The 22,084-nt window shown below is 37.4% G+C and overlaps 1 protein-coding gene across 13 annotated transcripts in view; it reads left to right on the top strand.

The window, feature by feature from the left end:
- TNS3 (tensin 3) overlaps nucleotides 1-22,084 on the top strand; it is a 148,736-nt gene that overhangs the window by 77,257 nt on the left and 49,395 nt on the right. For all 13 annotated transcript variants that reach the window (XR_005627495.1, XR_005627494.1, XR_005627493.1 and 10 more), the window contains one exon: nucleotides 11,619-12,878. Coding sequence is in view for 10 of the 13 variants with exons in the window: in XM_039709551.1 (XP_039565485.1) it covers nucleotides 11,619-12,878 (1,260 nt within the window). In the remaining 3 variants the exon portion in view is untranslated. The remainder of the gene's footprint in view (nucleotides 1-11,618; nucleotides 12,879-22,084) is intronic.

Here is a 22,084-nt window from a genome sequence, read left to right on the forward strand (position 1 = left end):
TCCTCTCTTTTTATAGCTTAGTTCACTACAGATGGACCTGATTGGTCATTTAATCAATACATTTCACATGACTGGCTAATTAATAAGACACCCATTTGTAAACAATCTTATGGGATAGCAAAACAGATTATTAGAAAAACACCACCTGCAGGTTGTTTTTTATATTTGGCTATCATTGTTTATCTCTAGCTCCCTAAAGCTTCTCAGGCTGATTCTGGGAAAACTTATCTAGGTTTCTCTCTCTCTGACCATGCTGTCACATCCACAATGTAAGGTTACCCTGTATCGCTTGTACTATGGCTCTATTACTTGAAAATAAATGACAAATTTTTTGAGTCCCAGTGCAAAATCCTTTAAGTTCAATTAGTGAGTTAGAAAATCAAAGAGCTCTACTAAACATATATGTACCTGAACTTCCTTTTTTGATATGTGTACTTTTTCAGAAACACCTGAAGATCGATTTATTGTGCCATGGAGTGGTGGAGCAATTTTATTGCGAATGGCAATACTGTGGAACAACATGTTCCATACTTAAAGAAAGGAGTAAATCCACTATGTTCACCTTTTAGACAGCCACTTTAAGCCTTTTACTTTGGTTCTGTACAGTTTTCGGCAACCATGTAGAGCCATCAGTGTTTTTCTGCTGCTTTATATTTGACGACTGTAACTAATTTTTGCTGAAAGCCTAGCAGTGTAGTAAGAGAAATGCCATGACTGATGGTGTGTGTGCTGTTTCAGTTGTTTCAAAGAATAATGATGAATTCTGAACGTCAGCACTTGGAGTATGCACTTGCAAATTATTGAAGTGTTCCTGAAATGGGCCTTGTTTTTGATAGGAACAAAGGGAGATAGTTTCACATAGTTTAGTGGCTTTGAAATAAAACTTTACTTAGTGTTGTGTTCTTTTGGCAATGTTTCTGTACTGCGATGTTATGTTATTCTTTTGCTGGTTAACCAAACACAAGGTACTTCAAGTTGAGTCTTTGCTTAAAATAACTGAAGAAAAATTTGCAGAATTAGAATCAAAATGACATAAAAGCTTCTGTATATTGGGTGACAGTTGTAAATGTATCAGTCTATTCTTTGTACTTTGGATTGTGGAACAAGTATTATTTTCTGTTGATCCCAGGTGGGCAAAAGTGGGATGATAAATTACAGTAGTATTGTAAGGATGAGCCTGTGCTGGCTGACTCTGACCATGTTGCATACCGGCTGAACAGCAGCCAGCCTCTGGTCTAGAAAGTAGTACTTTGTGAAGCAGTTTTTTCTTGCTCCAGTGTACTTGTAAAAATATTGAAGTACAAATGTGATCCTTTTGATTGGCAAAATTAATCTTAACCTTTGCACAGATTAAGGTTCTGTTGGGTCTTGGATGTCCTCTTTTCTGCTTCTCAAAAGATTCAAGGTTTAAGGACTCATGTGATCCTGTGTGTTCCGCTTGTTAGCATTTTGTTAACAACAATCCCATCAGTTGTTTTCCTTTCATAGTGTTTGTTCACATTTTGGTTTTGTGCTAACATGCCTTGTTTTCTTCAGCCTCCTTTATTTTTCTGTTATACTCAGGGACTCGAGAAACTTAGCAAACCAAACAATTTCCTGATGATTTAGGTACTGCTCTTTCACGTTGGAAAACTCATTTTGTTTAAAACGAAATGCATATATGAATATCAGGTTTGCTTGGGTCAGGTTAAGATAAAAAGTGATAGATGACTTCATACCTTTTTCCTTCCTTTCTAGTTAAATTCTGTTATCCTCAAATAATAATTTTTAAAAGCACTTTAAAAACATATTAAAGGATTGCCAGATTAATTTTTATGAATCAGAAATTGATCTCACAGTCTTGAACCAATTTATGAAATCAGGACCTACTTACGTACTTTTTATGTCACAGTTTGAGGTTTGCACTAAGTGCAATTCTAGGTCTCCAAATTGTAGAAAGCACTACAACTGGACAATGCGAGGTTCTAAGATGACATGGATTCACAATCCATATCTTGTTCCCCAAATTTTTTATCAGTTCATTGTGATTTGTTCGTTTGCATGACCCTTCTCTGCCACTCTGCACCAGTTCAGGTATCATCTGTACTTGCAAGTCAGCACAAAAATTTTGAAGAGGTGTGTATTGTAGCCTTGCTTACAAAATTTATATCTGCAGTGGATCAGACTGGTGAATCCAGTAATCCAATTGACCTCAGATGTGGGAATGTGCACACAGCCAGAAATACCTATTACTGCAAAAGGTGATGCATCCCACGAGGCCCGGTACTGATAACAGAGGAAGTGCAATCAGTTGAGTCGTATGGTTAGAGAACATCTTTCTAAACACATCCTTGGATAGGTTTAACTAGTGGTTATACCAAAGCATTCTTGTAATGGAGCAGCACCAAAAACACCATATTGTTCTAGATCTAGAACAATAAAATTTGAGCAGCATAGTGACCTGTCTGAATGAATCCATTTCAGGTAAACTTATCCATAGGGTAAGTTAATTTATGCACTGATGCTATTATGTTGTCTGTGTTTCTTCGGGTAATCTAGCTAGGTGTCAGTGTTGAGCCTCAGCCTGTATGCAAGCATGCTTAGTGTTAATGGTCCAAAATCACTGGCATGTATATGCATTTCAGGCTTATGGAAGAGCAAAAGTATTGTAGCAGGGAGCCCCTGAATGGGGAATAATTAGCATTGCCTCCATGATTGCAGAATGCTGATCAATCGTCATGCCATGCCATGCCATGCCATACCATACCATACTAAAAACCCATTGCCCTTGCAGTTAGTCTGATACAGACTGATCCAATTGGTCAATGAATCCAAACACCATCACCATCCAATTAAGAAATCACCCTTTGGTAAACAAATCTCCATAACACATTTCACATGTGCACAACAACAGGTGCAGCAAGTGAAGATAAGAATTGTTTCTCATTCTTTTGTCTGAGCTTTTTCACAGCTTTTCAGGAAAATCCTGGGCGAGTTGTCTCTTTCTATTCAGAGGATATCTGATTACCACACAAAAGAGGCCTCTAATTGAAGAAAAGAAAAAAGCTGGGATTTTTTCCTCACAGAAAACCAAAATGCAGTGAGATTAAAACTAAATTTGCATCTTAAGTGAGACTCATCAGTTTGTGTTAGGAGTTTTTAATATACTTCTTTGTTTCTTTTCATATCTTTGAGGCAAATGTGGGACATTTCAAATTTAATAGCAATTCTGAAATTTAATAGCAATTCTCCTGCCTGAGAATTCTGGCAATCCCAAAGGGTCATCCCAGTTCTCTGGTTTTTGAAAAGTACTGCCAGCATAGCTTGTGTTGTGTGCTTTGTGTCTTTTATCAGAGTTCTGTCTTGTTTCATGTGCAACCATTTACTGATTTGTAAGAACAGGAACATTTGAACCAAAAAGTGTGTACTTAATTTTTAACTCCTACATAAACAATAAACAGGTAGATGTATTTTGGGGATACAAGAACCACTTTTATCCTTTGTTCAACTGATAAGTCATTAAAGTGCTTACAGTCTCTGAAATAGAAAATGAACATTGTCCGGGGGCACAGCTGTCTGGTGGTGATGCGTGTGTACATTTGGAATTATGTTTAGAGTAGAAGTTTGTGGACTGCTCTGTGGTGAGCTACAGCTGTTACTAAAGGAGGAACTAACAGCTTCACTTCCCCTAGTTTGAAGTGATTCATTCCAGAGACAGAGAAGGTAAAGCCTTCTGGGATCTGGGAGCTTGAGAGCAGCAGCTGCTAGATAAAATAAGTGTTACTGCTACAGGACTGCCAGAAAACTTTTTCTGCCTGAGAATTCTGGCAATACACAAATTCTTGAAGATGTGAATGAGTGTCTAGCCTAATTGGTCAGTGCAGGAGAACAACTTTTTCTAGCAGCTGTTTATTTTGGGAAGAATTATGTCAGTGATCTAGAAATGGAAATTCACTCAGCTTTGTTTGGAAATTGAAACAGAATGTGAAAAGAACCATTGTAAGGAAATAGCCTGTAAACTGAATTATCTTGGCAGCCGACTTGTTTCCACTCCTCCTTTACTGCAGTAGTTCAGATTTCATTGAACACGATTGCCTCCTCTGGCTCCTCCCTGGTGTTTACATTTTCATTTGCTTTTTCTGGCTGTTACAAGTCTCACGATTCTTTAGCAAGACTACTTTACCTCCAGGAGCAGAAACAGTGGCTGCAGCTCAAACAGCAGTAGAGACATTTCTGGCCTTTTTAAGCTCGGGGATTTGCCCTAACTTTGGTTGTCCTATGTGCAGAGTTTTGCTTAGAGAATATTAGTTGATGTATATATGACAGTGATTGACTATTGCAGAAAATTCCTTGTCATGCCTAGTAAAGAGGTAAGTGGCTTTGTTGTGGTTCAAGAGCTGGAAATACAAACCACATTATTTCTCTATGGATTTTGTAGGAGTTACACAGGGAGAGCTTGTAAGGAACGAAGGCCTGACTTTGTTAAAGAGGGAGAAAGGAAAAGACAAGCACACATAATTTAACTTCAAAAGAATGTAGCTCAGGACTTGTCCAGGTTTGCCTGAAGGTAAAAATATTTATTTTTGAGGTTGATAAAAGATAATTGAGATCTTTTATAATGTTTCCTGCTGTAACATGAACAAGGGTACAGTTTGAAAAAATTTGTGTATTTGCAATCATCTTTTTGTTCAGGTGGACTGGATCAGAACAGCTCTTGCTGAATTTGTGGTGTCTGGGTTTACCTAGCTGGTTTTCATTTGTGTATGTTTTCCCAAGTGATGAATGGACAGCAGATAGCTGTGGGGACAAGTCAAAAGATTTAGAGACTGAAATATTTTTAATTCACAAGCTTGCCTTAGGATATTTGGATTTCAAGAAGAGAAGTGCCGGGAAAACACAGGCTTGGAAGGATGTCACTTAATTTGGTATGTGTTAGTATTTCAGGTCATAATTTTAAAATAAGTTACTCTTTGTATATCAGGTAGAGGAGTGAAAATAAACACATAACCTTTGCTCTGAGATTTTCAGTTAGGAAAATCAGTTAATGTGTATGTGTGTAGTTCAGATTCAGCATGGGAATATTGCTGGGCTTCAGCCTGGGCAGTTCAGAGAGTTGGAACAGCTCCTGGGAAGAGTGATCAGGTTGAAAGAAAGTAGGCCCCTTTGGTTTAGTTAATTAAATTGCAGCATTACTTAGGTCACCTCTGTTGCGGTCTTGTTTTTTGACATCTCTGTTACTGTGCATTTTAATGTGTTGCTTCCTTGGAAAAAATGGTAGCAGGGATTGAGTCATGCATGGAGATGAGACATAGAATTTATAAGGCCTCTGTGGTGCCATTACTTAGCAAGGTGTAAAGAAGGAAATTTTGCACTGCTGTTATGTTTCCTCATTTTATTTTCTCAAAATTGTTCCCTGCCTATATGCATAGTTTTACTTTTACAATTAAGTTGGTTATCACCTTTTTTGGGAAACACATAGATGAAGACCATAGTAAAGTGATATCAAAAAGTCTTAGTGAAGAGGTATTCTACAATTACATTTAAGAAAAATGTAGACTATGAAATAAAGATGTTATATAATAGAAGAACAACTACAAACCCTTGTATTTTGTAGGTTTGTAGTATTTGAATAGTTCATTTGTCTTAGTTTTATGAACAAACCATACATGTAGATAGCTTTTATATATTTATGGTTGTATATGTTTATAGTTTTTATATATATAGTTTATAGTTTAATAAGACCAAGTGCAAGGTGCTGCATCTGGATTTGGGCATCCCCCAATATCAATACAAGCTAGGTAATGAACAGATCAAGAACAGCCCTGCTGAGAAGAACTTGGGAGTGCTGGTGGTTGAGAGGCTGGACATAAACCAGCAACATGCTCTTGCAGCCCAGAAAGCCACATGTCCTGAGCTGATCAAAAGCAATGTTGGCATCAGCGTGAGGGAGGTGATTCACTCCCTCCACTCTGGCGAGATCCCACCTGCAGTGCTACATACAGCTATGGGGTCTCCAGCACAGGAAGCAAGATGAGAGGAGTCCACCAAGTTGGTTGGAAGGATGGGTGGTTTTCCTTATCTCCTGTGAGGAAAGGCTGAGATAACTGGGTTTGTTCAGTCTGGAAATGAGAGAGGACAAATGGGTGCCCTAACTGCAGCCTTCCAGTAGCTGCAGGGAGCCCACAAGAAAGATAGAGGGAGATTATTTACAAGAGCATTACAGGACAGGCTTTAAACTGAAAGAGGAGAGATTTAGATGAGGTATAAAGAATAAATAGAGAGTGGAGAGACACTGGAACAGGCAGCACAGTAAAACTGTGGGTGCCCCATCCCTGGAAGTGCTCAAGGCCAGGTTGGACGGGGCTTTAAGCGACTTGGTCTAGTGAAAGGTGTCCCTGCCCATGGCAGGGGGGTTGGAACTAGATGATGTTTAGTCATCCACTGCAACCCAAACAGTTTTATGATATATTCTATGATGATAGTTAAAACTAAAAACTCCAAATTAATCTAAGAATGTTTTACTTCAACTGTACAAATCAGAAAATAATTTTGATACGTGCAATTTTAGTTTCACAATTGGAAGCTGAAAGTTTAAATATCCAGACTCCTCAGGAACAGCTGAACTTTAGTTTAGCTATGAGTTTCATTCTTTCTTATCTGTTTAGAATGCAGAGTGGTATTTTTTGGTTCCTAAAAAGGCAGCTATCTGTTAGAGCAAATTGTCTAGCTGCAAATAAGTTGTTTTGACCCACAATCACAGTTGTTTTCTTGTGATGTCTAGTAGTATTCTATTAATATTTAAATTTAAAGCCAAAAATCAGCAGGTCCCATACTCTTACGTTTCTCATTTCATTTGTAGACACATAATGTGGCTCCTCAAGTTCTATAGTAAATATGAAAAGTCATGTCTGTCAGGCTCACCATCCTCCTTATGATCAATGAGACTTCTGTTTGGAAAGCTATTATTTCAAGAAATTGCTTTAGGGATTGTGAGAAATGACTGCTCACTTCAAAATTTTAAAGGTTTATTAAGCCTCAACAACAAAACAAAGGACTGAATAAGGAAAAAAGGGACAACACTGGGAGCGTGGCTAACTGCCAGAGGCTCACCCACAAAATGGCTGCTCCGCCTTTTATATCCCTGGTGTTGCTTCAGGCAACCCTGGCCCCTCACAAATTCTGCCAGTCAACTCTTCTTTGCTGTCCATTGGTGGAGACCTTCATTGGAGGTGAGGTGTTCCCCATTCCCAGCTGCCCTGTGGAAGGTGGACATATGTGCATGCTCTCCGTCCACATGTCCCTGACAACTGAAGCTGTCTGGTGGCAACAATACACTGGGGGGTAAAGGGGACTATGGGGTGAATAGACGGTGTCCAAACAACAAACTACAATAATATAATCATACATCAACAAAACTTCTCTTAACATACACACAATATTCATCCCTTAATTGTGAGAGCCAGTCGTCTCATTACCCATCTATAACAGGATTTTTGAAACTTGGTAGTGAACCAGACTTTCAGCAGTGACGTCCCTTTTCCTAAAACAGTGTCTTGGCATCGATGTGGGGTGACCCAGGCCTGGGACTGGCTCAGGCTTTGTGCTGGTGACGGACTTTGCAAAATTTATTCCAAAACAGTTTCTGATTGTGAAATTCAGTTGAGTTGTTCTTTTTTTGAGCCCAGAAGAATCTACCTGAAACAACCTCTGAGAAAGTGAAAGCCTCTGCCTTGAGCAAAAGCCACCAGGGAAAAGAGAACCTGGCTTGTGTGCTCCAACTTTGTAAAGAAACCCTGGCAACCTCTGGTGCTGTTTCCAGCCACAGAACTGGGTCTTAAGGAGACAATAACAATCTTGGGCATGGATAGATATGGAATACAATAAAATTTTGGTTACCCAGGAGAGATAGCTTTTAAGTAAATTTAAAAGCTGTTTATTTATTAAAGTTATTTATTTATTAAAATTATGATTGTTATTTATTTATTAAAGTTATTTATTTTTATAAGCTTTTAAACTTACTTAAAAATGATCTGACAATACTGAAGTAGAATAAGGCTAAGGCTAAATTAAGGCTACTAACACATAAATGCGTTACTTAAATTTCTGTTTGTGGGCCTTTTTTTTTTTGTTTGGGGTTTTCTTGGGTTTTTTGTTTGTTGGTTTTGGTTTTTTTTCTAAGTGAAATTTTAAGTAAGCTGTACTTGTGTCTCTTCTTCACAGTAGAAGCTGTACAATTCACAGCTGGAAGACCCCCATATATTTGGGGTTGCCTCGCATTCCTAGCAGGATGCAAAACAAATCTGATAATTTTGTATTAGTGGAAGAAATACTGGACAGGGTTATCTCTGAATCTTACACAGTGCACATGTGCAAGACCCTAGGGTCAATAGTCCGCTGTCAGTTTGTCTTTTTTGTCTGTACTTCTGCCACTATGATTGCTTGTATGGTACTGTATGATGGTAGTGGAAGGGCTAAGAGAGGAAGATACACAAAGGTTTTGCATTGCTTCCATGGCTATACTTGAGAATTTGACAGTTTTTTTGTACTTACCATTTCTGCAAGGAGAACCAAATCTGCATGCTAGAATGTTTGATCTTGTGCAAGGTATTGTATTTGGTCTGGCTGAGCTGGAGTTAATTGTCCTTTGGAAGCCCTCACAGTGCTGTGCTTTGTATTGGTAGCTGGAAATGTTGATAACATACCAGTGTTTTGTCTGCTGCTGAGCAGCACTGGCACACCAGCAGCACTGTCTCTTTAACAATTCTCTCATATTCTCCTCCCATCAAGTGGGCTGGGAGTGGACAATACCCTGGAAGGGGACCCAACTAGGTAAAAATAGCTGACCCAAATTAACCAAAGGAGAATTCCATACCTTATGATGTCAGCTCAGGTATAAAAGCTGCAGCAAGGAAGAAGAATGGGGGCATTTGTTATTTTACAATATTTGCCTCCTAGAGCAACTGCTGTGTGTCAAAGTCATGCTTTCTGGGAAGCGGCTGAAAATTACTCTCTGCTGGAAGGTAGAGATCACCTTTTTTCTCTCTTTGCTTATGCACGCAAACTTTTGGGGTTTTTTCTTGCTTTAAAAAACTGCCTTATCTCAACCTTTTCCATCTTATTTTTCTCTCTCATTCCCTGGGAAGGGCAGTAGATAGAATGGCTTGTTGGGCACCTGGCATGAGAGCCAAGGTCAATCCACTACAGTGTTTAGGCTGACTAGCATTTTTAAAGAATAGAGCCTAGTTTTGAGTAACAGAACAATCAGCCAAGAAGACTTTAGACTTTATAATAGCTCAAGTGTACTGGTTCTGTATTTATTTCACTGCATTCCAGTTCAGACCTGCTTTCAAGTCTGTGTTCTGTCAGGATATACAACTATTCCAAACAAAGCAGGGTTTTTTATTGTTTTCTAGTTTTTTTAACTCAAAATCAAGCATACAGTAAAAAAACCCCCACCTAATAGTTCTAAGAGTTACTCCTAGTTCTGGGCTTGTTTGGTGGTTTTGTTTTTTTGTGTGTTTTTTTTTTTTTTTTCTTTTTTTATTTGTTTATTTGGTGTTTTTTTTGGGGTTTTTTGGGGGGGGTGGGTTTTTTGTTTGTTTGTTTTTGGTTTGTTTTTGGTTTTGTTTGTTTTTTGGAGGTCTGTTGTTGTTGTTGTTTGGTTTTTTTTTTTTTTTTTTTCTTTTTTTATTTGTTTATTTGGTGTTTTTTTTGGGGTTTTTTGGGGGGGGTGGGTTTTTTGTTTGTTTGTTTTTGGTTTGTTTTTGGTTTTGTTTGTTTTTTGGAGGTTTGTTGTTGTTGTTTTTGGGGTTTTTTGGGGGGGTTTTTTGTTTGTTGGTTTGGTTTTGGTTTTTTATGTTTTGTTTTTAATCCTGGAATTTATTGTGGTAACTGTATGAAAATACTTCACATGAAATACCAAGTATGCTTCATAGTCCTAGAAGGTTGTGAGAGCTTATGAGAAATCACATAATGAAAGAGCCTGAGAAACTGTTGGCTGTATTTTTGATACATCTTGTTTCAAAAATATTGTTTTTAAGTATCTGTATGCAGACATTCAGCCTCAAGCATAGCAGCCCTTTTCAACATGGAATTTACATGTCAAACTTGATCCACAGAGAAATTTTACAGCAAGGGGAGTTGCTTTCCTTTTTACTCAATTTGATAACATTTTCTGAAAAGGAGTAGTTTAGTGTTTTGCATGTGCTGTTTTTAAAATAAACATCAGACAAATAATAGTTCCTAGTTCCTAGAAAGTAAAAGATTGTCCTTTAGTTTAGCTGAAATCTATTAAAACTATTGTATAACCTTTAGTATGTAAGTATTTTAACTGATGTAACCTTGTCAGTGGTTTGTCCCCAAAACTTTTTCCAACCAAACCACTTTTCTTGCCATTATAAAGACAAATGAATTAATTACCTTTGTGATTACAATTTCTGCATAATGCTTTTTTTTAAATGGATATTGCCTAGAAAAGTTTCCTAGTTTGGAAGTTTATTATCATGATGGCATTTTACATGTATTTTTAAAATGTGTGGTAGAGTTGATATTGAAATGCATTGGGCTCTTCATGGGGCTTTTGATTCTGGAACGACAACAGATGTAGTTGACGATAACCACTGAGAAAAGTCTACCTGATCCTAAATTGTAATGGTTTAATTTTCTTAATCTCAAACCATTCTCAGACTATGAGTAGGAAAAGTTTTTCAGAAATATCTGCTTAATATAAATATTCTGGTAAATGAACATTAAGTCCTTTGAATGTGGAACTACTTACTTTACTTTCTTGGCTTTACAGACACTAGACATATTCATTCCTAAAACCTTGCTTGAGAAATAGAATTGTGCTTGTTTTCAGCACTGGATAAAAATTCAGTAGCCATACTTTGACCTCATATTGGTCTAACCTGTGTGATGTGTTCAGTGTAATGTGTTAGATGGGAGTAAGACAAATATAGTTACTTCTGTGGAAGTAACTTCCACTTAAGTTCATTAGTCCTTTGAAACAAAAACATGACATGCATACCAGATCCTCCATATATGGAGAAATATCATACTTTTAACATTTACTTGTACCTGCTTTTATGAAGAGGCTTTATGTATATTCCAAGGACTGCAGCTCTGATTGAAAGCTTGTCTTTTCCTTGCACCACCAAGAAAAGGAGAAAATTATTCTTTGTAGTATAGTCAGACCATCAAGTGAAAATGGACAAAGTAATAATTACATTTTATATATATTAAAGGCAAGTATTGCTGATAGGTTTCTACCATTCTTGCTCTGAATGGAATGCATAGTAGCTACCTCTCAAATTTCTAGTGCTGCAATAGTGGGATTCTTTAAATTAGCATGAAGAATTTGTGTAGTCATAAACATGCACTCAAAACAGCATAAAAAGAAAGGATTTTATTTGATCTTGAGCTACAAATGGTGTATGGTATTTCCATCAAGAAAAGTCTTGTGAAATTAAAGAAGATAATGTCATTGGTCATTGGTATTTGCTGTAGTTATAGAGTTGATTTAGTTTTGCAGAAACAATACTGTTAGTGTTAACAAATACTTGTGGCATGACACTAGTCAAAGCCCTTATATGATGCCTTGTCCTTATCTCTCATTTTCCTTTTTACTTGTACCTCCACAGTGTTGCATACTCAAGGTCCCGTTGATGGCAGTCTGTATGCAAAAGTGAGAAAGAAGAGCTCTACAGACAGCAACATCCCTGGTGTTGCTCAGAGTATTCATATTACAGGCAGTCCTGATCACAGTGATCATACCCTGTCTGTCAGTAGTGATTCTGCACACTCCACAGCGTCCATCAGAAGAGACAAGACTGAGGAGCGCCTTGTCGCAGGAGTTAAATGGGGTCTGAGCCCACAAGAGAAGGTAGAACTGGACCAGCTACTTAGTGGCTTTGGTCTAGAGGGTTCTGTCAGCATGGCCAAGAATATGACCGATACTCAAAGCAAGTACAGTGCTACTCACCACATAATGCCAGCTCACATTCACATGAATGAAGTAACCAAAATGAAGGACAGGGAGACTGATATTCTGGATGATGAAATGCCTAATCATGACCTTCACAGTGTGGACAGCACTGGGACGTTGTCTTCCTCAGAAGGGCAGCACTCCACTCACCAAGGGAACTTCAGTTGCCACAAGAGCAGTCAAAACTCACTTCTTTCAGATGGCTTTGGAAGTAATGCTGGGGAAGAGCATCACAATGCTTTTGCTGCAGACCTGAGAATTGGTGTGGATTCCCTCTTTGAGAGATCATTTGGAAGCACTGAGCCAAAGTCAACTGAGCAATTGCAACAGAATCTTTCTGTCTCACCCCATCCACAAGCCTATGGCCCAAGTAACTATTCTACTCAGACCTGGGTGCGCCAGCAGCAGATGGTCACTGCTCACCAATATGGTTTTGCCCCAGAGAATAAAATTAGGGTTGGCATTCATAACACTGTGGAGAATTTGGGCAGTGTCCAGAGCCAGTCCCAAGTCCCAGATGCTCCAACACGTGGCTCTAGCAGCAGAGATGCTGTGCAGAGAGGGCTAGGAAGCCTGCTGGGTGCTGCAGAAGCTGAAGAACATGCAAGTGCTGACAATTTTAAGTCAAGGCCAATGCCTCAGAGGAACACAAATGACCTGGATCTAGGACAAAATTCTGGGGACTTGCCAGCTTCTCCAACTTTGGATATTGATCAGTCCATTGAACAATTGAACAGGCTGATCTTGGAGTTAGACCCTACATTTGAACCTATCCCAACCTGCATTAACACTCTCATCAGTGACAGAAATCAAGTAAATGGCGTCAGCAGCCTTGATGCTCACATGGAAGCTCTTAACAGTAGTTCTGGCTTCCATGACAAATTTGAGGTCAGAAACAAGAATGCCTCCAGACATGGTAAGCTGTATTACTTTCTGAAAATCATTCTTTTTCTAGCACCTGTGTGTTCATTATATGGTACAGTGGGACCCTCAGGTCATTGCTTACAACTTTGACGATGATTATCAAGGGATTATTTCTGATGTCCTCTTTACATAATCATCCAATATATGGAATCAAATGATGTAAGGTAAATGAGTTTTGCAGTTATTTGCATTTTTGTTTGAAAAAAAGTACTGTTCAGCAAGTTCATATCTGTTATCGATCATCTCTTGGCATTATTTTGCTGTTGTGAATTTAAGTTATAAGGGAGCAGAATTTGTACATTGAGACTTTTTTAGAAGGCATTGGTGGTGTAGGTTTTTAATTATTACAATTTCCATTTAAATTAGGAGAAAAATTTCCAACCACTTTATCTTCAAATACAGTGTAATGATGCTGGCATTAAATTTCTGTGCAATATTTTCACAAATAATGTAATATTTACCAGTAAAGTATTTTAAGACATGCTCTTTTGGAAAGTTTTGTGTTTGAAAATGTACAAGTCACAGTGCTTGTTTGTTATATCGGACTCTGAAATGATTACAGCTGGTGGAATTAAATACACAACACTTTCTGACTATGTTGCCTAAGTAATGCTATTAGAACTAGCAGCTTTGCAGAAGAATGAGTAGTCTGCCTCTGACTAAGTCCACTAAACCTATTATTAATGGTCAACGTAAAATATGTGACAAATAAGCTCTTGCTTATCCTACTGTCATGTTTGAAAATTGTACGTGGTCTAATTTCTCTGGCAAAACATATGCCCTTGCCTCTCTTTCTCCCCTTCCATCTTTCTCTTCCTCCTCTTCTTGTCTCCAGTCATGTGTCAGAACCCAGGACATCCCTCTGGATGCACTGGATGGCTCAAAATCCGGACAGGGGCTCAGAGACCTGGCAGGAAGCCAAAGACACCTGGGAATTGGATCTTAACCTATGGAGCAAATTACCAACTTTATATGAAGAATCACAAGTCACAAAAGTTTAAGGAGCATAACAGTAGTTGTCACAGGGTGAAAGGTGGAATTTTGAAGAATTTTACCATGGGGGTTCAGGGGGACCAGATGGAGGAATTTGGGCATTGTCCTGTCCTTCTTCCTTCTTCTTCCTAGCTTCGATCTTCTTGGTGATGGTGGCATTTTGGGATTGGTTTAGAGTAGAAAGTCACTGTCTAACATAGGTGATAGGTATTGGAACATAACCGTAAATATCGAATACATAGTTTATAGTATAAAAGACACCAGCCCTGTGGGTGGCCGAAGTGTGCCTCAGACTGACCTGCAGAACAGATCTCGGCAGGCCAGACAGAAAATGTTTTAGATTAAAAATAATAAACAACTTTGAGAACGCGAGCTGAAGACTCCTGATCTCTTCTTCGACAGCCAGGTTGGGGAAAAGAGACTTTTAACACACCTTGGGATCATCTCAACCAGAAGGAATCCTGAGAACTGGCGTCCCTGGATGGGCACCCCAGAGAAAATCTTGAGAGTCATGGTGCAATGAAAGATTTGCTTGTGTCCCTAGGATTTGATTGAGTGTTAGCCAGCATGACAGAAAATCTGCCCATGGCTTCACTGGACACAAATGAGTTGCTTCAGCTCAAGCCCTGTAGGATATGCTAAGCCATGAATGTGCCTAACTAGCATGTGGTGTCTGTTCATAGGCAGGCCTATGTGGTCAGGGATGGTGATTCTTGTAGAGAAGGTGAAATCACAGTTCTGTGTTTAGGAGGGTAACCAAGGACTGAAGAAGTCCAAAAATCCATGACTAATAAATGTGAGATGCTTCGCTGCTTATTTTTAATACACAATATCTATTTTGTGGCATTAGTTCATAATATTCTCTTGAATCTTTCCAAATTATTAGCTGATGGACAAATTGAGATTTTTCCAGCAGGAGAGAACTCTTCTCTTTATATACAGTAAATCTAGTGAAGGGGATAAAGAGATCATTTAGAATAAGCCCCCTTTTACAGTTCAGTGTTTGAATATATGAAGTTTAAAAGAGATATTTGCAATTTTCTCAGAGATGCTGGTCATCTCATAGGAAGTAGAAGTCACTGTAATTTCCCTTCCATTTTTAACATGAGGTAAATAAAGACCAGTGAAAATAATTGTACTTGGGGAATGATCTGGAAGAGGATTTGTTTTAAAGAATTAAATTCTGGAATTTCTGTATTTAAGGGAATCAATTATAAATGTATAGACAGCATTTAAAATTCTGGATATTTGAGAGAATGTATCAGGGCACAGTAGAAGAGGAAAGACTTTTGTAGTCAGGAACATAAGAATAGCCTTTAATGAAACAAAATTAGAAAAATAATTTGTATAGCTTTAGAACAATAATAAATTTTTAAGTTTGTCTTTATGTCAAGTGCTAAAAGGTTCCACTTCTGACTTCTGCAAGTAACATTCAATTTATACTAGCAAGAGCTTGATTTTAAAACTACTCAGGGTTCTAGAGGTAAAACAACACATATATGTGGCATGCTGCCACCTCTGCTTGAGACTATGAGGTCACCAGCATGTACTGATTTTCTAAGTGCTGTAGAATTTATTTATTTACATATCTGGATTTGCCCCACTGAAATATACAGAATCATACATTTATTCATGCATGTTGTGCACAAACCAGCATGGGGAAAAAGCTATTTACCTGAATGAATATTAAGAATTAGGAACACTGGAATGGTTGTTGTTATATACACCACTGTTTTGAATCACTGGATTGAGAACTGGCTGTATATCAGGTCTCAGAGGGTTGTGGTCAGTGGCACAGTCCACAGATGCCTGTAATTCAGGGGTCTAAATCCGGAGTTGTTTAACTTATTAATCAGTTGGATGAAGGGGTAGAGTGCCTCCTCAGCAAGTTTGCTGATGCATAAAACTGGGAGGAGCAGCCATACTCCAGAATGTGTTGAATGTGGTTTATCTTACCTTGGAGTAGACTCGTAGAATTTTATAGAATTAGGATAAGCAGGGGAACATCCAAGGCGCTTAATTAGCTGTTTAAACTAGTGCAGCACAGGAGCTATAATTGATAGCACAAAGAAATGCTGGCTGCCATGGGAATGAAGAAATAGCAATTAATAATGGATAATGAAAACAACAGTTGCTTACAATGGCTGATCTTGCAGAGTCAGGTTTTAGAGAGAGCTCTATACTCTGTGACTTAAACAGTCCTTGACCTAACAAGTACATTAATAGAATGAGTTGACATGTGATAAAGAGAATTGGCAGACCAGGACTGAATGGTCTGAATGAGGTTGATTGGACGATTGAAACATTCTGCATGAATCTCTTTGTTGGGAGGAGCGACCAGTGCTGGAGGTGAATGAGATCAATGTGATGCATGGTGTGTCTGTGTGTGTGTCTAACTTGAGGGCTGTGTTACAGGAGGATGGTGGAATTATCTGTTTTCCTGTATGACTGTGCAGAAAATACATGCCTTAAAGGTGAGTGCATATTTCCAGTGCCCTGCAAAGCTGGAAGAGTGTGCCTAAGAATGAAATGTGTGTGTGTCAGCTGGGATGTACATCATGGTGCATTCTTGCTTCTGTTTTCTCATATGATTCTGCAGCGACTGACAGGCAACTATCTCTCCTTTCATGCTTTTTCCTAGATGTTTTTATACACATGTATCCGTAGCATAGGTCAACCTGGCACAAACTACTGACTGCCCATGCAGTAGAGTTCTGGGTTCTTTCTAAAATGATTTTTTGTGTTGAGTGCTTAGCATTTTTGGATCATTGAATTTCTTTTTACTAGGACGTATCTTTGTGAACTATGCAGAACAATGGTTGATGACCTCTTCTCTCCTTCAGTGTCATGTGTGTTGCTTATCAGAGGTGAATCACTGCACTGTTAATTAAGATTTTTCCAATTTTTATCTTTTATGTGAGCTGAGTTAGGCACAGATGAGTTTCTGATAGTGAATGAAGTTGCTGTTTACTAATAGCAGAGTGCTGCAGTAGTGCTTAATTTAAAATGACAGGAAGATTGTAGCATGAAAAAGTTTTGATGTGTATATAAGCTTTTCTTTCAGCCTCATGTTCCCCATTTACTTCACTCTCTGTATATTCTTTTATGCCTAATAATTAACACATGACCTGAGTCTACTTCTAAAGATATTAGTAAGACTTCTTTTCTCAAATCAGCCATCTTTTACCACAAGGCTTATACTTGTTCAGTAAAAAAGGAAAGCGAAATAAATGTTTTGCTTCAACCTACAAAACTGTACAAGCAAGAATTTGTTAATAAATGTAGAGAACAGAAAGCTTTTTACCCATTTTCATTATAACATACCATCATTGTCACCCATGTCTCATCTGTGTACCCCACCTTTTCACTGTTAAAATGTTACAGTTTGCATCTTTAGAAAAGTACTAGATGCAGATGAGGAATTATGTGATCAAGTGAAGACAGAACACAGAAACACATGCATACAATATTTGGGGCAGCCTGTTTTAATGACTGTGGCCAAGATATGCATTTCTATCTAAATTTGCCAGCATGAGGAAAAGAGGTTCTGTATTTGCCATAAGGTTGAAATTATATTGTTGCTCTCAGGTAATTCTAATTCTTCTTTATGCATGAATTATGGTGTTTGAAATTACCATCTCAAAACTTCCCTAGGTTACCTACTGTAGGAATTACACAGATACACAGTTCATACAGTCTTATATTTCGCTTGGCGTTTATCAGCTCAACACAGAACTGAGCATTAAACAAAGCCTCCCTCTTTCAAAAAAATAATGTGAAATGAATAAAACCAAGGTGTCTGGAATACCTGCACAGATCTTTCCTCTATCAAAAATAAACCTTTGGAGATGGCCCAAGATATAGTATCATAAATCATGCTACAGTGTCTTTGCAGACAAAGGAGAGAGGAAGAAATTATTTCTGCATACCTTATTAAGTAATATTTTTATTAGCATTGAACTGTTGCAGATGTTCCCATTTACTGTGCTATTCTGTGAGTAAGTGCAGTCCCTCTGAAATAAGTTGTGAAGTGAGTGAAAAGCAAAGCTTGTCAAACTTCTCACCTGCCTTATTTGTATGTAAAATGCACTACAAAACTTACCATTTCTGTTGCACAGGAAAATTTTGTTGCCTGACTTGGGAGTTAATTTTACAGTGGTTAACGGCAAATTCGAGTTTTTAGGTAAATTAAAGGTAAAAATTGAAGTTTTAAGTTATAACTGAACTAGAGTAAATTTTTAAACTAAATTAAATGGCTTTTTAAGCTACAGTTAAAAATTGAATTTTAGTTACATTTAGCAGCACAATAACTTAATTTATGTCATGTACGTACACCACAAATTTTTAAGTCTTGTAATTTTCAGCATGTGGGCCTGAGTGTACCATCATTATGAACTCTCTCTATGGGTTTGGAGATACTAGTTTGTATTTTGCACTGGGCTTGCTCTCCATTCTTAGCATAATGTAAATGGGCTATGAAACTAAAGTGACAGATCTGCAAAGCTGCTGTGTCCTGTGCTTGATGATCTGCTTGAATTCGGGGTAGAGTTTAGACCTTTTCATTTGCTTGTTAGATTAATTGATTATAAGGAATTCACACTTCTAGTCTACTAGTTGCTAGAAACTGGGGTTAAAAAGAATAGTCTGCTTGTTAGTAATTGCTAATTATTGGGTCTTTTTTCAAGAATAAAGGGATTTTCTGACTTCAGCAGCACTTTGTGTTACATTTTAGATATGTTAAGGCATTGAATGTATCACAGGCACAGCATAGTTGGCTTTTGTTCTAGTTAATGCTTTTGAAACAGTGTTCCTAAAGATCTGGGAATCTGAAAGCTTGAGCATATCAAGATCCTTGTTTAGTACTTGCATCACAAATACACCAAGGTAATGGATTCAATCCTCGTACTTCATTTAAGATTTGGACTCAGTGATCCTGTTGGGTCTCTTTCAACTCAGAATATTCTATTCAGAGATTTTGTATTTCAACTGGCTATATATTTGATTATCCTTTTTCCACCACAGCAATATTTAGTTCAAGTTTTGTCTTGCTGTCTTTGAAGATACTTTTTCTTTCAGTATGTAATTATGATTATAAATTCTTAAAAGTAAATTTGCTATGGTTTAAGCATAATTCTGTTTTGAAAGCTTGATCATTACATGCCTTCTTTAAAAATCTTAAACTTTGTAGAAGATAAACGGTGGCAAAGGAGGAGATCACTTTCGGTTTGGATAGTGTTGTTAGTATGTGGGATAGTCGCTGAAGGCTCCTCTGTTACAAGTTAACTTACAGACTTTTTTTCCTTGTTGCATTCTTAAGGCTCATGTTGCATTGTATCCCCGTGTTTCACAATAATTGATAAGTCTTTTAAACTGCTGTGTAGTCATTGACTTCTGAAATTTCTGCAATGATAACACAGGTCTCCCCAGAGTGTTATTTCAGCCTTCATGACTTCTGCTGAGGTCTGTGAAAGGGACACTGGAAAACCAGATTTGTGGAAATTTTCACTGTTCCTTTCACAATAGAGCCCTGCATTTTATTGCTCTGTGGGTAGAACTGGTAGAGCTTCTTATGTTATGCTAGCTTTCCACACCAGTTGGAACTGTGGTAAGAAGCTCACTTGAAGTGCAAGCACTTTATCTTTTCCTCTCTGTGTACACAAGCAATGAATTCCAGCTTGTCTGTCTGCAAAGTCTGTTAAGTTGTATTGATTGGTTGATTTAGCATACATCCTAGTAAGTTTTCCTTTTGTTTCTTCAAAAAATATTTCATTTTCTTAAACCACTTAAAAGTTTGTCAGATTTTCTTGAATGTATAAATGTTACCTGTTTCCTCTTGTGAAAGCATTAGAATTGAAATGAATTGCAGATTCTAAAAATCCTGCTAGACAATAAATGAAGTTAGGTAAGTGAGAAATAATAAGTGTGAAATAATATAGTTAACACTGCTTAAGCTATATCCAGAGAAAATTATCTTAACTGTTGCTCAGGTATTGATGATTGAAATTCAAGTGGTTAAAATCAGTTTTACAAGTTCAGACATTTATATTTCAATGCCATCACAAGCAATTATATTTGCAACCAGTTGGATAATTTGCTAATAAATGAGATACAGCACTGTTATTGACAAGCCACTGGAGACAAGATTTTAAGTTTAGTGTTGTTTACTTTCCAATAGTTATAAATACTTCTTAACAGTAGTTGAGGAAAGCTAAGCAGCTAAAGAAACCAAAGATTAACCTTTAACCACTGGCTATGCTTCTCTTAGCTGTAGTTTTTGCATGGTGATAACCATCTGATGAAGTGCCTGATGTTGTTCTAATGCCAGTCTGTTGGAATGTTATTATTTGTTCATCGGGGAAAATAAAATTATTTTGTAGGGAAAAATTACATTTCACATGGGAAAAGAGAGAAAGGACAGTATATGAAATGCTTTCAGATAAATAAATATGTGCTCCTGGGATATTTATGAAGCTCTGCCAAAACTTTCAGCTAAATGATAAGAGCAGAAATTAATTTTGTAACTTCTAGGAAGTCTTGGCAACTGACACCTTACACTGTAAAAGATTCCTTTCAAATTAATACGTCTAAAATATTAAAATATTAAATTATTAAAATATAAGTCTAAATATTATGAAGTAAAGTTTTGAAACTAATGACCTAAGTAGAAGTAATTTTTTGCTCACTCCTTCACTTAATCTCTTAGATTTATTTGCTTTAAGCTTTACTGAAATATATCAGCTCAACTTCTCCTCTCTGTTGTCCAGCATCTAATGGTAATTTGATATGTAAAGCACTTTCAGTCTATTTTTAGAAAATATCCATTTTCCCAGAGAGACCTGTGTGTAGCTTTCTGAGGACTACACTAACTTTGTAGAAATTACAAGCTTCCTGAGTGTATCAATATTATTGATAATGCAATCCACTCATTAGTATGACAAGCAAAACTTGTGTTAAATTTCAAATATCTTTTTTGACCCATCCAAAAGATAGATATTCTTCATCATAAAGTAGTCTACAGGGCTATGTTAACTAAGAGAAATATTCTGAAATAAATTGTCTATGCCTTTGTAACTTGGTTACAGATGGAGTGAAACTCTTATGTGCTGTTCCTGGCTCCTACTGCCTCCTGTGGAGAAATTGTGGGACTGGGAGTGTCTGGTCTCAGATCATCTGAGATTCTCCAGTGATTCCCACTCATTTTTCTTTACAGACATTACAAATAAAAAAGGAAATCCAATGTAAATGTTGGTAAATGCTGGAATAGTATTAACTCAGTCTACATTCTTAAATGTCTCCAATTTCAGTAGAATTCACCGTGACTGTTTAGTATCATGTAAGAGGTTTAGGAGATATTTGTGATTTCATGTCCTTTTATGGCTTCGAAAATCTTGAGTGATGCATCTAGTTTGCTTACAGAGTCTTTAGCACATACTCTTTCCATAAATGAGAGACCACACATAAAGATTCAAGTTGTCGGGAGAAAGAGTTAAATATGGATGCTTGAAAGTTTTTGATTTGTCCAGGTTGCAGCAACCATAAAAACAGAATCTCAGTTGTGTTTTTTTCAAAATGTGCTAGGTTTATAAATACTGACTTGATAAAATTAATAACTGGCTGTATTTGGACCATCTTAGTGGAATATTCAAAATATTGGTGGAATATTCAAAAATTACTAACAAGGTTTTATGTATTTATTTATTTGCTTCAATAGTAGTTATTATAACACTGGCTTGGATGCTAGCAGAGATGGATTTTTTGAAGTGTCTAATTCTGTAGTTTAACAAGAGATTTATTAAGATTTTTGGAATAAACCACTACTTGCCAGCAAGTTACTTAGGTTGATACATACATATGTCAATGCAGAATCAGTTAAGTATCGTGGATTTTAGTCTAAAATCCCTGTCTCTGTTTCAAGCTTGAATAAAAACTGTTCCACTATACAGAAATGTATTTGTGCATTAATGCTTTATAATTGTGTAGTGTAATCAAGGTGGAATGTCTATAACACAGACTTATGCTGCATGCCAGATTTTATACCTCAGCTTCTATCAGCTACTTCCGATTAGGAAATCAATGTGCATGTAAGGTGTATGCTATCATTTTTCTCTACCCAAGCTGCTGATTAAGCCCTCCTGCTGGTTTAGATGAAGGACACACTTTGGACTCCTAGTGTTTTGGCTCCATGATCAGGGTCCATAGGAGATG

The sequence above is a fragment of the Passer montanus genome, unplaced genomic scaffold, assembly GCF_014805655.1.
Source record: "Passer montanus isolate IOZ18808 unplaced genomic scaffold, ASM1480565v1 scaffold214, whole genome shotgun sequence".
Lineage (NCBI taxonomy): Eukaryota > Metazoa > Chordata > Aves > Passeriformes > Passeridae > Passer > Passer montanus.